Genomic DNA, 15,486 nt, shown 5'->3' on the forward strand with positions numbered 1-15,486 from the left:
GGACGTTCTTGGGGCATTACCTGAGCTTGCTCAGGTATATCCCTGGACCGGTATTTGTGAACAGGGGCTGTGTTGCAACGACGCAATTGATTGAACTCGCGTCTTACGTTTACTCTTCTCACGGCTGCCAGTCTTCGGGGCCTCCTTCTGCGTCGAATCGCAACATAGGTGTACGTTCCATATGCAGAATTGCAACCCTTTAATTACCACTTGTGATACACCGGAATTGCAGACGGAATATCGAATCGAGTCGTAGTTTGTGGAACTGCATACTATAGTTTACCTGATAATAATCTAGTGATTTTGCATACTGTATGTGCAAGTGCAGCTCTGCTCAAGCGAAGGTATGCTACCGGGGCACCCGGCGCTTTCCAGTATGAATATATATGGATACCATAGCCTCTCTAGTCAGTATCTGACGGCACAGAGATCCCTGATTCCCTGTGGATCGAGCTTGGAAGTTGGCGAGGATTTGCAGCACCGTCAAGTTGCACGTGAGTTCAACAAATGGCTGTTTCGCTACAGCAACCTCGATATTTCGCGCCATACCGCTTGTCGCCGGATGCACCGCTCCCAGATTTCTTTGGAACTTTAATAAGTAACAAGTAAAACGCGAGGATTGGGTTGGTTCGCCGACCCCTTCCATTACTCGACTTCAAGTATTACTAATAGTATTTGAACGAGAAATAGCGAGAAATGTTGAGCCTCACGTGGTGTATCGCGTCCATCCGTGGGGCTCCTGGACTCGCGACTCATGCTAAGTATATTCTGATATACCCTTCAACTACCATGAACATTGAGTACGACTACTCATAGCTTAACGATATGGAATTACCGAAATATCCAGCTCCTTTCGTTTCAAGCCCTATCACTTCTCCCCGTTCACGCAGCAACACGAAGCTCGTTGACGATATCACTAGTCTTACATCTTTCAATCCATTTGCCGAGGAGGACGAAAACGATCAATCTTCTTACGCGCTTGTCTCTTCTCTCTTTTCCAAGGTCAAGAACTCCTTAGCGGGACCTCTTGCGTCCGTAGGAGCTGGCACCACTTCTGCCTCCAACGTCAACCCACCCTCGAGTTCAGCGGATCAAAGGCGTCCGTCAACGTCTGAAAGCAAGACCGCGCCTAGTATATCCCAGTCTCGACCCTTGGCTGAACGTCCGACATCGCTACAAGTGTCAGCATCGAAAACAGCCGCCCCGATGGTTTCTCTGACACCAGTCGTTTCCGATGCTCCATCGTTAAATGCAGAGCATGACCGTCCCTCCTCTCGAAGCGCACAACTCTATTCTCCGTCATACGACCCTCTTGACGGTGGCGCGTACGGCACATCCATACCCGGCTTTCCGATAGCAGATGATGCCCGCAGTGTACGGACAACGATGAGCAGCAAGCCGCCAGTTTCTATCTCCAAAGCCATCCGCAGGATTAGGGGAGAAGGTACGTATTCGTCATACGTCTGTGCCTATTTCTATAACTTGATTTACAGGTCTTTCGCGTGATTATTGGATGGACGACGATAATGCAAAGGAATGCTATGATTGCAAGACCACGTTCACGGCATGGCGTCGGAAACACCATTGTCGTATATGCGGTAAATCCAAGATACGAATTCACAAAGATCATCCATGCTGATCATGCCCATCAGGCCAGATATTTTGTGCCCGATGCGCATCCAACATCATGAACGGTGGCCGCTTTGGTCATGACGGAATGATTCGCGTGTGCAATCTCTGTCTCGAACAGGCCTCGAAGACGGACGACGATGACGATGACGACAGACGCTCGATTGTTTCTAGCGCGACTTCCCCTTTCCCGCCCCACCAACTAGGACACCCCCATTCCCCATTTTCGGCCTTCAATGTCTTCGGCCGGAAGGATGACAACTTCAACCTCTTCTCTATCGCCGAACGGCGATGGCCGATCCCGGAGGACGGGAATGGATCAGTGTATACGCCACGGAATACCGAAGAAGATGACCAAATGTGGGAAGCAGCTAGAGGGAATATCGCGCCATTCCGCCGTGCACAGATGGATGACGACAAGGATTCCGGAGCATCATCACCCCATCTTGACGCCCGAGATATATCACCCTCGCCGAACTCGAACGCACCAATTGAATTCCCGGCTTCGCTGTCTGTGCGGACGGACGGCTTGAGCACCATACAATTCCCCACTGGCGTTGCTGACCAGGCATATCCGATTGATAGTCCTGGCCCACACAATATGTCTCGATCGCGCCTCAGTTCCTTCAATGCGGAGCATGACTCTTCGACGCCATTCATACGCAGCCGTGTGCAGAGCAGGCTTAGTTATGATTCCAACCTGATGACTGAATATGGCTGGCGTACCAGAAGAGAAAGTACAGCGTAAGATAACAGCCATCCTTACTTGTGTGCGCGGATTGACGCTCTCCTCAGTTATGCGCAGGAGCTCAACCTCATCTCCATGTTTCATTTGCGTATCATGCTTCAGCAGATGCTCAAGACGGAGAATATACCTAACCCGACGGAATGGGAAGACGTACTGATGAAGCTGGCGCTTCGCATCGCTCGCGAGATGACGTTCACTGCCCTTCCGCAGCGGCAAGGAGCTGAGATGGACGTGCGTCGATATGTCAAAATCAAGAAAATTCCCGGTGGCTCTCCGTCCAATTCGGAGTACGTCGATGGTGCGGTGATAACCAAGAACGTCGCTCATAAGCAAATGCTGCGAAATCTACGGAACCCACGCGTGATGCTCGTTACCTTTCCTCTCGAGTTCCATCGCGTGGAAGGCCAGTACATGCACTTCGGCCAGATCGTTCGCCAGGAAAAAGAATATCTCGGTAATTTGGCAACGCGCATCGCGGCATTGCGTCCCCATGTGATCCTCGTGCAGAAGTCGGTTTCTCGCCTCGCGTTGGATCAATTGGCAAAGCATAATATCGCAGTTGCGAGATCGGTCAAAGAGTCCGCAATAACCTTCATCTCCCGGATGACTCAGGGGGATATCTTTTCCTCGATGGACAAGCTTGTTGTCGAGTCACGCCTAGGCCACTGCCAGCACTTCCGGATCCAGACATTTGACCATCCCTTGATTCCTGGTCGTCGGAAGACGTACTTGCGTTTCGAAGGATGCAACCCTGATATGGGATGCACCATTCTTCTACGAGGTGGGGATATTGAAACATTGCGACGCGTGAAGAAGGTAACACGATTCCTCGTGTTCACTGTCCGAAATCTCAAGTTGGAAACCCATTTATGGAAAGACTCCGTGATCGCTCTTCCGAACCTCACCAATGATGCTGCGCCAGCGCCATACAGTTCCCAGGTCCTGACTTCATCCGAGGCCGTCGCTGGAACAACAGAGCAGAACCTATCGGAACCATCTGACGATGATGATCTACCGACCGAGGACGCCAAACAGCTCCGTGTTTCTCGGAGAATCCAGGATTCACTTGACCCCTACCTAAAGACCTTTATCTCAGTATCTGCGACCCTACGATTCCCTCCGCCATACCCCATTCGCCGGATGAAGGAACTTGATGAGCAACTGATGCGCGACAAGCGGGCATGGGAAGATGAGGTTATTTCCCGTGAAGAGAAATCGCAAGTTAGGGGAGACCCAGGTTCCATTGCGCAACCTACCCTCGTTACGCCGGACGAGACGGATAAGGATGATATTAGAGCGATGATCGAGTCTTTGCCCGCCCCCGACATCCCGAGGACTCCTGCCTCCGAGTCTCAGGTGTCCACGCGACAAGAGTTGGGCTACTTTGATCAGGAACCTGTCCATGTCGCAGGTTCAGTCCCGTCATCGCCATTACCTTCAGCACTTTCTTCGGACCATCAAATGGTACTTCTCAAGACGTCGAGGGACATTGCTCTGGAGAGTCGACTCAGCCATGTTCAATGGCAACATGAGGAGCAGCGTCGTATCTGGGAGTGGTATCTCCGGAAAAACAAGGATGACCTTAACGTGGAGAAGTATCAAAACATCGCCCTGTGGGAAATGAAGTTGCCTATCAATGAATACGGACATCGACGACCATGCTTCCCGCCGCAGATGAAATACATGACATTCTATGGAGAAAACGACTGCACCCTTGGACGGTTCATAGAGAAGTCTGTTCACGAAACACTTGTTCATTTCCTGGACCCAAAGGCTATTTGTTCAGGCAAGGGGTGTAACCAGCCTATTGCACGGCATTGCACTGTCTACGTCCATCACGAAGCTCAGATACTGGTAGCGGTGGAACAGTGGGATGGCCAAATCAACGGAAGGGCCTATCATCCGTTAGCGCCGGAATTAATCACCACCTGGAGTCTTTGCCGTGTTTGCGGCTCTGTGACGCCCTTCATACCCGTTTCGGAGGAAATGCAACGATATTCGATGGCGAAGTTCCTCGAACTTCACTTCTATCCGGCGGATGTTGAACTTGTTCAAGGCGCGGGATGTCATCACAACATCTACACTCATCACATCCGATACTTCGCTTACCGTGGTATGACAATCCGTTTCCAGACGGACCCGATTGTCCTTCATGAAGTGGTCTATCCACCGATGCGCATACGCGTCCGCCCGGAGACCCTCTTGGAGTTGAAGAACGCCGACTATCAACGTTTACTAAGTAGGAATGAATTATGGTATGCGGCCTTAATCGGGGATCTGAAGAATATCAAGATCGATGCCGCCACCGGGGACGAAGAATATGATTCCGGAGTAGCTAGCCAAGTGAATATTCTAATCAACAGGGCCAAGTCCGAGAGAGAAGAGATCGCGAAGCTGTTGAAACGGCTTTATGACGAGTCAGACCCTACGGATACTTTGGCTTTAAACCAAGCCCGTGCATACCGGCAAGACAAGATCGTAGCCTGGCAGCAGGACTTCGACAAGTTGCCGAAACCGAAGATGGGCGGTTTTGCGGTGGACAAACGAAGAGTATCTGGTTTTGGGACTGTCAGCGGTTTAGGCTCCATGTGGCAGAAATATGGGTTCCTCGACAACCAGCATCTACCGTCATCAAGTGTCTCAGAGGCTGAAGAAGGTTTGCCTCGAAGACGAGTTACAGGCGACTCGATAGCATCGACGTTGTCCTCAGATGCGTCAGCTTCAGAATCAGAAGCTGGAGACGATGTCCCGATGGAAGGACCGGCAGGGGAGTTCATCGCTACGAAGGGACCTACTGAATCTCCCGTGCTCAATGAGGAGGGCGCAGATAGCGACTCGACGATTGGCGCTAGCCGCGGACCTACGCAACCGTCTGCTGATACCCCATCGTCCCCAATCCAGGTATGGATCTCGGCCACAAACGGTGCACCACATATTAATCGGGTTTCTGCAGGAACGGCGCAATAGTCCGGAGGAAACCATGCTTCCCCGCCTATCTCGGCTTCCGCGGCGTACTGCTCAACAACCCACTGTTGCAGATTTAGTCAAGCGGTACTCAGAAGTCCTCCCCCCAGAAGGTGTCCGTGATCTTGCCAAGACAGCGTTAGCACCGCATTATCCTATATCTGAGAGTGAGCAGGAATATGCATCCCGACCTTCGGCCAGACCACTCCCTCGCCATCGTAATCGACCCGTCAACAAGCCTGTGTTCCTCCGGAAATCGTCTGTCTCTGATTTTGAGTCGAGCTACGCGGCGAACATTGCGCCCCGATACTTGACTCCCGCTAGACGGCCGACTGGGACTCAGGCAAATAGCCGTATTCCTGGGCCTGCAGTCCCCTCTATCGAGTCAACATTGCCATCACGACGAGCATCGCCAGATAAGCGTCCTTCATTGACGCGTAATGGAACAGAGGACACGATCAAACGTACTCAAGCTGTATCTCCGGTTGGTGAAACGGGGCTCATCGCTGGTCCCTCTCAGATCATCAGAGTGAAAGGCAGTAATCGCCCTTTTATCAGAGAGAGAGGTGCTTCCCGGCCCTCCTCAGCTGCAGCCGGCAAGTCCACCCTGCGGAAGCAGCCCGTCGTTCCCGGAAGCAGAGTCTCTCATATCGCCAAGCATTTCGAGCGCATAACGAGGGATCAGGAACGTGCAAACCGTCGATATGCGGTTATCCGTGGCCGACGAGCCCGTCCAGTGGCTTCGTCCCGGGCCAGGGTCGAAATTCTTGACAGCGTCAAAGACGCGATCAACGATGAGTTCGAGGCATCCGATTCTTCCAGTGAAGCGGATGACGAAGGTGAAGGGGATGAAGAAGGCGCACAGGCAACCGACGTTGTGTCCGGATCTCCGTCCGCGTCTCCATTCCCAAACAGCGATTCACGACCGGGCGCCTCGACTTCCTTGGATACGATTAACGACGATGTTCCCGTGCTAGGGAAGGCAGTTCATCAAGATCCTTCCCCAGTGGTAGTTCAAGATCTCACGCCAAGCTTGGATATTTCAGTGTCTGCACCGTCATCGCCATTGCTTTCTGCGGCCAATGCTACCAAAGTCCAGGGCCTGTCGACTCCACCTCAATCCGACCTGGAGGTTAACCCGAACGGCGCAGATCGCAATTCTATGCTACGTCAAGCGTTGTCAAGCCTCTGGCCAGCCCCTCTCTCACATCAACGACATCGCATGGATCTGGACGGGGATGACCCTCTTGCCGATCCTGAGCATATCTTCAGGGATGCCTCCATGGTGGTTCGCACGGATGAACCCACTTCCATCATAGCTCTGGTTTTGAAGTATAACCAATCCTCTATGTACGAGCTCTATCGCTGATGAGGGTTCATAGCTCCCCGCAATATCGCGAGATGCTCACGAAATCTCGAGCAGAGAAGAGGCAAGCCAGGGAACCCAAGGTGGCAGATGGCAGCGGCGAAGCGTTTATGCCGGATGATAGATCCGTGGCAGAATCTACATCGACCTGGGGTGTGGTCAACGTCGACAGTTCCGACAGCGCGAATCCAACGGAAGAGATGCGAGTTCCATCGTCGAAACTCCCATGGGTTTTTAGTACGTACCTTACCGAATAGATATCTCGTCTGGAACTCACCTGTTTTTATAGCTTTTGAGAGCAGCGGATTGGAGATCAGTTGTACGGTTCTGTTCCCGGAGCAGTTCGATGCGCTCAGGCGTACATATGACTGTGAGAAACGGATGGTCGAATCCCTCGCGCGCTGCGTTAAATGGGATGCCAGCGGGGGAAAGTCAGGTTCCGCCTTCTTGAAAACCAAAGGTACTTCGCGCATAATCTAACCGAGATGTCTGTCTGACAAGCATTAAGACGACCGGTTCATTGCAAAGGAACTGTCCAGGGCAGAGCTACAAGCTATGGCAACCTTCGCTCCTGCATACTTTGACTACATGTCCTCAGCAGTGGTCGCCCAAGTGAGTGTTTGCATAGCATTTTGGGATAGCCAGGGACTAATAGGATACTAAAGCGTCCCACCTTGCTTGCCAAAGTGTTTGGATGCTATAAGATTACGTTCCGAAAAACACAAGACCAATCGACGTCAAGGACGAGATATACGCAAATGAATTTGCTGGTTATGGAAAACCTCTTCTATGACCGACGCTTCTCGAAGGCACGCGTTTTGTACTTCGCGCATTTCATATATGAACTTACGTCGTATCTGCACGCTGTTCGCCGTGGGCAGATATATGACCTCAAAGGCTCCACTCGAAACCGTCGGGTTCAGTCAACAGGCCGTGAAAACGAAGTACTACTAGACGAGAACCTGGTTGAAAGTTTGTATCTGGTGTCATTGCCTTGTATCACTTACTGATGCAACCGCGCAGGCGCACACACCGCTCCATTCTATCTGAGAGAACATTCCAAGCGCATTCTAAGAGGAGCACTGTTCAACGACAGCAAATTTCTGGCCGATGTGAATGTTATGGACTACTCTCTTGTTGTCGGTGTGGACAGCGTTAACAACGAACTGGTCGTCGGAATAGTTGGTCAGTGACTAGCTGTGCGGCCCTTCAAGCTGTTAACAACAAATGCTTCAGATTACATCAGAACCTATACGTGGGACAAGAAGTTGGAGAGTTGGGTAAAAGATAGCGCTTTCCTTGGCGGAGGAGGCAGTCGGGGAGAACCAACTATAATCACGCCCAAGCAATACAGGCAACGGTTCATAAGTGCGATGGAGCGCTACTTCCCGTTGGTACGTGGTTCACAGGGTTCGTTGCGACCAACCAGGCAGGATTTAAACATTTCGCTTGAAGGTCCCCGACCGTTGGATGAAGCAGCAGGATGCACCAGAAGAGGACATAGGTTTATCTGAGCTTTGGCCTGATTGGTAAGGCATGTGACAAGACACTGAGCATTTCATGGAGTTCCTAGGCATTTGTATTATACCAGCACATAACTTTACACCATCCGTCTAATAGACCCATTGTCAATCACAGCTTCCTGATCCTTGCTGTTTCTTTGGCCACAAGGCTCTGCGTCTGCCGCTTGATTTCTGCACCGAATCTATCCGTATTCTGCTTCTTTTCTGCTCTTCGAGTTTGACGCTCTGCCTTGGCAGCTTGCTTCCTAGCTTTCTTGTCCTCTCTTGACTCATTACGCGGTCTTGCGATTGTAACGTACACTCCTATTGATCATAGCTCAGAAACACGACCAAGGCAATGAGAGAATATACCGACGTCGAGCAGAGTCGTCGTCGTGCTCGCCCTCGGGCTTTTCGTTCTGCGCTTCGGTTTGTTTCAGCCCGACTTCTACCGAAGGCAACCCAGTGCGGCGGTCAATGCGGATGCGAGGTATGACCTTTTCACTCCGGGCGCGTATGAGCCGAGGATGATTCTCAAGGTTGCTATATGTGGCTGATGAGGGAAACGTCATCTTCCGAAGCAGTAACATGAGGCTCGCGACTTACAAAGGATGGTTTCGCAGTCCCATCGCTCCCTAATGTCGTCGACGTCAACAGGTACTAGGATATCCTTTTCGTTGCCGTCGTCCCCATCATGGACACGAATATTGTTATCGTGGCGCATAGCCCGTCTGAACGTGTCTAACTTTTCTGCTGCGCTATCCCCCTCGAGTTTTGGCTTCATTTTACCGCCGAGGATCTCGAAGTTGGCCAGAAACTGGTCCATCATTTTCTCAAAGTCCTCTCGAGATGTGATCAAGTCAGGTGCATCATCGTCCTCGTCGAAGTCCTCATCTTCGCCGTCCTCGTCCGCATATTCTCGCTCGAGCTACTCGAGTCAAAGTCAGAAGAGTGCGCGCAAGGAGATGCGAGACCTTTACCTTGTCGAACCGGTCGTCAAGAGTTTGGAGGCCCTCGCTCCGATACAGCGAAGCACTGCTCATGCTATATCCCGATGCGTCCGATGCGCCTCGCCGTCGATGCTTTCCCCCGATGACGGCAATCTGAGGTAGGACTCCGATCGTATCGCCACCCTCTGAATGTTCGTCATCCGATCTGTCGTTCGATGTCGCATTTGCTTTCTGGATCCACTTGAACTCAGCAAACCGTGCTTCCCAGCCGGGCTCCTCTTCCTCCTCGGTGCTCTCCACGGTTTGCGTCGAAGAGGAGGCAACAAAGCGATCGTCGTCAATCGTTCCGGCATCGTCAAAATCATAATCAAATCGATCCTCCGCGTTTCTTTCTCCATCATTAACGAGCTCTCCGAAGAAGTCGTCCTCCAAGCCATCATCCACGAACGCATCGTCTTCAAGCGCCTCCAGGGCTTGTCGGAGGTGGGGATCCATGTCTGGCCGGAAACCAGCGATAGACGATGGGACTGCCTCCTGAGACTCGTAGTTGAGTGGAAGCTCAGTCGCCGAGGGCAGAACCTCCGCGGGCAAATCCTTCAAGACGATGGGATCCCTCGCTTTGCCCTTGCCTTTGGTCGAGACAACTGGTGCCTCGACGAAGAAACTCTCCACACCGTCTTCCTTATTTCCGACCTCTCGTAGATGTTGCATGTAATCATAGTCGGTATCATCGAAGTAGATCCCATGGGCTGCAGCTTCCCCTATGTTCGCTCGCTCGAGATCGTGTGCAAGGTCGGACGGATTTATCGTCCTCTCCAATTCCGCACGAGATTTCCCCTATATAACTTAGTCCGTAACGAGCGTCGGTGTTGAATATTAAAGCACCCTACCTTCTTGGCATTTTCCCGTTCGAACGCTTTGAGAACCTGCTGACTGGCGTCGGGATCATGGTAGAGTGGGTCTCGTTGCGATCTATGCACTAGCTGAAAGTGCTGCGCTCCAGGTTGCCTGAAGATCGATTGTTTAGGGGGCATCGCAACTCGACCAGAAGAACAGCTCGATAGATTACAAGGGATCGTTGCAGCCCTCAGCTCAAACTCTGTGGCTGGGCAACCGCCCAAAAATCCGTCACGACCAGAGCCGTGACTATGTATAATCACAAGTCACACGCGTGTGCTCTTGTCACGCCAATATCGAGAGGAAAATCCACACAATGCATTCATGTACGACAGCGGTATAGATCGATCACCAGCGCTAGAGATAAAAAGGAAGGAAGGAGAAAGTTAACCACAAGAACGTAATGTAAGGACAGTATGAACGCGGCCGCATGGGCACACGGGTCGGGTGATATAGATAGCTTCAGATGGATACCAGGAGGGGTGAAAGAGTTCCGGAACGGGGATGTCGAATTTCCAACGTCGAGAGAGAAGGCACGTAAATCGTCACCATTACGCCCACACCTGTATGCCCTGAGGTCAGATTTTCGAGGGGTTGGCTATCCGGACGATTCACTCACCCTGAGCGTACTATCCCAGCTACCCGTGCAGAGCGCCATGCCATCCGCGCTGACTCCAAGGCAGCTGACGCGGTTCTCGTGACCAGTGAGGACACCTACACGCTCACCCCTGAGAGTGTCCCAGACATTGCATGTCCAATCGTCATAGCCGCCGAAGAGTATGCGGCCGGAGATGGAGAACGCGACGGACGTGATGCCACACAAGATGTTATCATGCGTGAAGGTGTTGAGCTCGCGGTCGGCGCGGATGTCGAATAATCGGCAGGATGCGTCATCCGAACCAGTGGCGAACGCGTCGCCGTTCGGGAAGAAGCTAGGAAGCTTCATTAAAACTGTTGTAAAACTGCTGGGAAAGGCAAAAAAATTACTTGACAGCGTTGATGTCTGACTCATGGCCCGTGAAGGTCTGCGTCGCCTTGCCACTTCGGATATCCCACAGTTTCGCGCTGGCATCGCAAGCGCCGGATACGAAGGTGTTCAGATTGGGGGCGAGAGACAGACTGAAAGTCGTTGAACACCCGTGGTCTACAGATAGGCGGGAAGGCACTTACCTCATGACATCGCCAGTGTGGTCGCTGAACTCAACGACTCGGACACCGGCTTCGATGTCCCAGAGCATGCATGTCATATCGCCAGAACTGGTGACAATCTGGCGATCGTTGATGAAGCGGCAGCAGCTCAAATATCCGGAATGGGCGCTGAGTTCGCGGGCGCCTTTGACACCCTCTTGCTTGCTGTTGAGGTTGTAGACGGAACAGATGTTGTCGAGGCCACCGCAGGCGACGAAATTGCCGGAAGGCGAGTAGGCACAAGTCATGACCCAGCTGGAGCGTAGCGGGATAGCATGAACTTTGTTGGTCGTATAGGCATCCCATACGATGAGTTTACCGTCCTGCGACGCTGAGACGAGGTGTCGGCGGTCCGCTGCCCAGTGCATAGCGTAAATCTTCGCCAGGTGACCTCTGAGAGTACGGCGGGGACGCATGACGATGCGCGGCAGGGGCTCGACCTCCTGCGCCATGGCGCGCACTGGGTGACGAGTGAGCGCCGAGCCATCGACGATGTTACATTGCAGGATACTCACAGCTAGTGTCTGCCGAGGACTCTTTTTTTGCTCTAATTTTTTCCTTCAAGCTCTCGGCCTCACGCCGTGCAGCGGCGATCCTCTCCTGGATATCACCCTGTTGTTGGGACATGTCGGATCGATGATCTGGGGCGAAAGAGGGCTCTGTTGTTCAAAGGCCGAGTTGTCCTCCGAATGAAAACCTAGTTCAAGCAGGTGAGCGAGGCACAAGTGGACTTAGGCATGGGATTGGCAACAAGAGTGCGCGCTTACTCAAGACGACGAGAGGCGTTGATGTGGTGGTCGAGAAGGACGATGACAAGGTTAACTTGCGTCTGTGTGCACTGAAGACGGGAGTCCGAGGATGTACGTTCCAACGAGAGCCTATGGCGGGAGGGACGGCTGACCTGGGGAGCGACGAGAGGCAAGGGGGCGCCGTCGGGAACGACAGCGAGATGCTGCCCAAAAGTTCCCACACACCCTTATGGTTCGCATCTCTCCGCTCGCCGCTCGGTTCTCGCCACCGGCTCTGGCTCCTTCTCCGAGCTCCATTTGTTATTTTCATCCTCCTCCAGGGCACTCCGTTTTGACATGCCTGAGCGCGTCAGCACTCCTGTAAGCCGCCGTCGACGACGAGCGGGCAGCTTTCTCTTGTTCTCAACAGCCCATTTCTTCCCATGCACATGCATGTCGACGTCAGTGGCGGATCTGCCAATGGTCTTGCCCATCGCCCAACGCACTGCCTATCTGAGGTGATCCATTCGCATTAAGATGGATGCCCCTCGGAAACATGAGCCTTTCCAGCCCAGCGCGGGGTTCCGGTATCATCGGTCAGCGCTAAACCCTAGCGGTCACTATGAGCTCATGCACAGAGAAATATCCTATCCGCGGAGGATCTCTACAACATACGGGCGTTCAACCTACATTGGATATTTCCACACTTGGGCGTCTGTGATCCTCCATCGGGTACCCCATATGTGGATCCTACCGCTTCACTTACACCGGATTCGCCGGTTATAAAGCGTTGGCTGGGAACAAAGCATCATTGTATGTTCTACGCGGACGTGTACGTGTACCAACGTCTCAGGGTCCGCCGTGGCCAGCCATCGCGGGCGCTGGAGAAAATTCCCTCGAAAATTCCGGGCTAACACTGAGAGAGGTATAACCGAGGTTCAAGGTATATGGCCAGTTACGCTGGCATCAACTCGCGCCAATCAAGGGAACGATCAAGCTTGACGCTAGGTCAAGACTTGGACTTGCCACAAAGCCGCATGGTATCTGATACCAACTGGCGTTTCCTGCCCCCTTCTGCGCGCACGCCGTTGATTCTGAACGCCGACTTCTCAGCCATCGCTGCTCCTTGGACCGCTCGACCATTCTATACCGTGTCCCTGCTCACGGCTCAAGGCAGGCCAAAGATACCAGCTCCGATCTAACTTGGCCACCCGCGGTTTTCTGCACTTTTGTGTCCCCCAACAGTTGGGCCACGTTGGCGCTTTGTTCTGAAGCAAGCTCGTCAAGTATACGTAATTCCGATCGCACATCCCTTGCGCATCCGTGCTACTGAGATCTACGATTCTGCCTCTGGAAAGCGCCAGCCCTCAGGACTTGCTCCCATCATGCCGTTAAGAGCGGAACGGCTCAGAGGGTGCCTCGGAGAATTTGACCGCCACTCTGGCTGGGTAGAAAGCTTGCGTACACCTATCAGGGTGACTCCATCTCTTGTGTATCAGCTCCGACTTTGTGAAGACCAATGTCATATGTCGACGATATACGGATGGCTGTTACAGGCGTAAGTTGGTTGCACGCGATGCTACGACGGCCCAGCATTTCAATTTCTGGAAGAATGTTGGCAAAATCTGCGACCTCCTCCATCTTCTTGGCATATGTCTCCGGTGCCCTACCACCATTGGCAAGCGGTATTCCGGACCACTCATTCACCCTCACTGGTCTGCGACGCAAATTCCGAGTCCCGCTGTGACGTTCACATTGTTCGACAATCTCGTAGTTCTCAGGTTGAGCGTTGCCTCCTGCTCTCAACAAGCCCAGTCTTGGCTCTCCAGCGCAACAATCTCAGCTACATGTCAAACCCGGTTCAACCGCCTCGCCCCACCTTCTCTGAGATATGAGCTGACCAGCAACATCCGCTCTCCGTCCTCCGAGATAATCACTGCCGCGCGTTACGGAGCTGAACGATTGAGTGCAGATGGCTGGACGACCCAGCGAGCGTTCAACGTACCTCCATTGCCATCGTGGACATCGTTAAAGCCTTGCTCGATGCGCTCACATCGACATCGACCCCACAATACCGACATCAAAGCTGCGACAGTGCAGGAAATCAGTACCATCAATGTCGACGAGCGGTACGACGCTCAAGCAGCATACCTCTTGCTCAGGCGGCATATCTCTACCTATGCTCATGTCTTTCTAGCCTCGAACAAACATCAACTGAACACCGTTGTTCAAAGGCTTTACGGCACTCCGCCCCCGATTCGTTTCAAGACCGACAGAAGCGGAAACAGTTGGTTATCCACTGTCTTTGGTGAGTGTTCCGTTACATTGTTATTTCAGTCCGAGCCATATCGATGTATAGTCAATGATGAACTACGGGGAAGGGGCGCGGCTAACAGCAAAGCTGGGGCGGAAGAAAATGCCGCCGCGAACGCCCTCCAACACTACGCCGCCACGGACACGCTCTGAATTACTACTATTCATCAAAGTTCTTTGATGGGATAGTGGCCAGCGTAGAATATCGTTCAGGTAGCTCGGATTGACAAACGTTGTTCTTGTATGTCCATACTGCAATCATGAGTTCAACGACGATGTTGTCGGACCGAGTGGTGAGGACCTGTGTGAATCTGTTCACGAGCGATCCGGGACGCACACAATTGGCGATCGGTAAATTTCTCTCATATCGGCACTATAGCACCCAGGTCTGCCTCGTCGAAGAGCTTGGGGTCTTGTGGAGCGTCTTGCTTGAAGCTTGACGGCTCGGGGCAGATAGTAATACGTCGAGGAGCTCCACTAACTACGTTTCCGCAGTGTTCAGGCGGCGTCACCCTTGATATCTTGGTTCTTTTCCAATTCACGATTTTTTATAGCTGAGCCGCTGTCGGAAGACGGCACAGCGGTGCCCATCTAGGCACAGTCATACTAGATGCTCAAATCCGCTCTGGCAGGATATCCTCACGCCAGGAGGTTCATCATCTCGGTGTTCAAGCATTTTCCGTGAGCGCCGGTTTTCGACGGCTTGAGTGTTAAGATGAGCATTATCCGGTGCGATAAAGAAGTGCCATGACTTGCATTTGAATGGACGTGCCTCAGGAATTTCTATTTTCAGGAGAAGCGACATTCCCTGAACTACGCATCATATCCGCCTGAATATGCCGAGATCTCACTGAGAAAATAGGCGATGATTCTCGTTCATTGCGGTTCTTACAACATTACAAATGAGACGTTGACATGCTCTGCACCGCACCTCGCAGGTCGATGATATACGTCAGGTACGACCTGTGAGCATGTCGTTTCCGCTGAATACTAACGGCTTACCGAGCCTCCGAGCCTCCACCGGATTAACTCGATTCTCCAGCGCAGTACTATTATATGTCAGGGGGCGGTTCGTTGCACGATTGACAGGCCCGGGACGTATGACCAAACGACCGTCCACCATCCAAATCCAGAGCCCAAGCATGTATAAAGCTCCGCCTGCTAGCCTCGACATGGTCAGCATTCCGCAACTCTGAGAGCT

At 52.5% G+C, this 15,486-nt stretch overlaps 3 protein-coding genes across 3 annotated transcripts; 2 read left to right on the forward strand and 1 right to left on the reverse strand.

The window, feature by feature from the left end:
* Window positions 1–825: 825 nt before the first annotated feature.
* PUNSTDRAFT_96221 (uncharacterized protein) lies at window positions 826–10,238 on the forward strand (the record flags this gene model as incomplete). The annotated part of the gene is made up of 17 exons (XM_007379250.1): window positions 826–1,444; window positions 1,494–1,598; window positions 1,653–2,373; window positions 2,425–5,278; window positions 5,331–6,673; window positions 6,724–6,944; window positions 6,997–7,167; window positions 7,216–7,319; window positions 7,373–7,522; window positions 7,589–7,679; window positions 7,731–7,892; window positions 7,944–8,101; window positions 8,163–8,533; window positions 8,586–8,762; window positions 8,816–9,137; window positions 9,190–9,996; window positions 10,050–10,238. 13 exons carry the CDS (start codon window positions 826–828, stop codon window positions 8,238–8,240), a joined length of 6,777 nt encoding a protein of 2,258 aa, XP_007379312.1. The 3' UTR covers window positions 8,241–8,533; window positions 8,586–8,762; window positions 8,816–9,137; window positions 9,190–9,996; window positions 10,050–10,238.
* Window positions 10,239–10,607: 369 nt separating this feature from the next.
* PUNSTDRAFT_130030 (guanine nucleotide binding protein beta subunit) lies at window positions 10,608–11,871 on the reverse strand (the record flags this gene model as incomplete). Its single annotated transcript, XM_007379251.1, has 5 exons — window positions 10,608–10,619; window positions 10,676–10,988; window positions 11,044–11,175; window positions 11,227–11,704; window positions 11,760–11,871. The coding sequence occupies 5 exons, from the start codon at window positions 11,869–11,871 to the stop codon at window positions 10,608–10,610; spliced, it is 1,047 nt and encodes a 348-aa protein (XP_007379313.1).
* Window positions 11,872–13,491: 1,620 nt separating this feature from the next.
* On the forward strand, window positions 13,492–14,438 carry PUNSTDRAFT_41627 (uncharacterized protein; the record flags this gene model as incomplete). Its single annotated transcript, XM_007379252.1, has 3 exons — window positions 13,492–13,530; window positions 13,566–14,280; window positions 14,332–14,438. The coding sequence occupies 3 exons, from the start codon at window positions 13,492–13,494 to the stop codon at window positions 14,436–14,438; spliced, it is 861 nt and encodes a 286-aa protein (XP_007379314.1).
* Between the last annotated feature and the right edge of the window lie 1,048 nt (window positions 14,439–15,486).

Source organism: Punctularia strigosozonata, assembly GCF_000264995.1.
Source record: "Punctularia strigosozonata HHB-11173 SS5 unplaced genomic scaffold PUNSTscaffold_1, whole genome shotgun sequence".
NCBI lineage: Eukaryota > Fungi > Basidiomycota > Agaricomycetes > Corticiales > Punctulariaceae > Punctularia > Punctularia strigosozonata.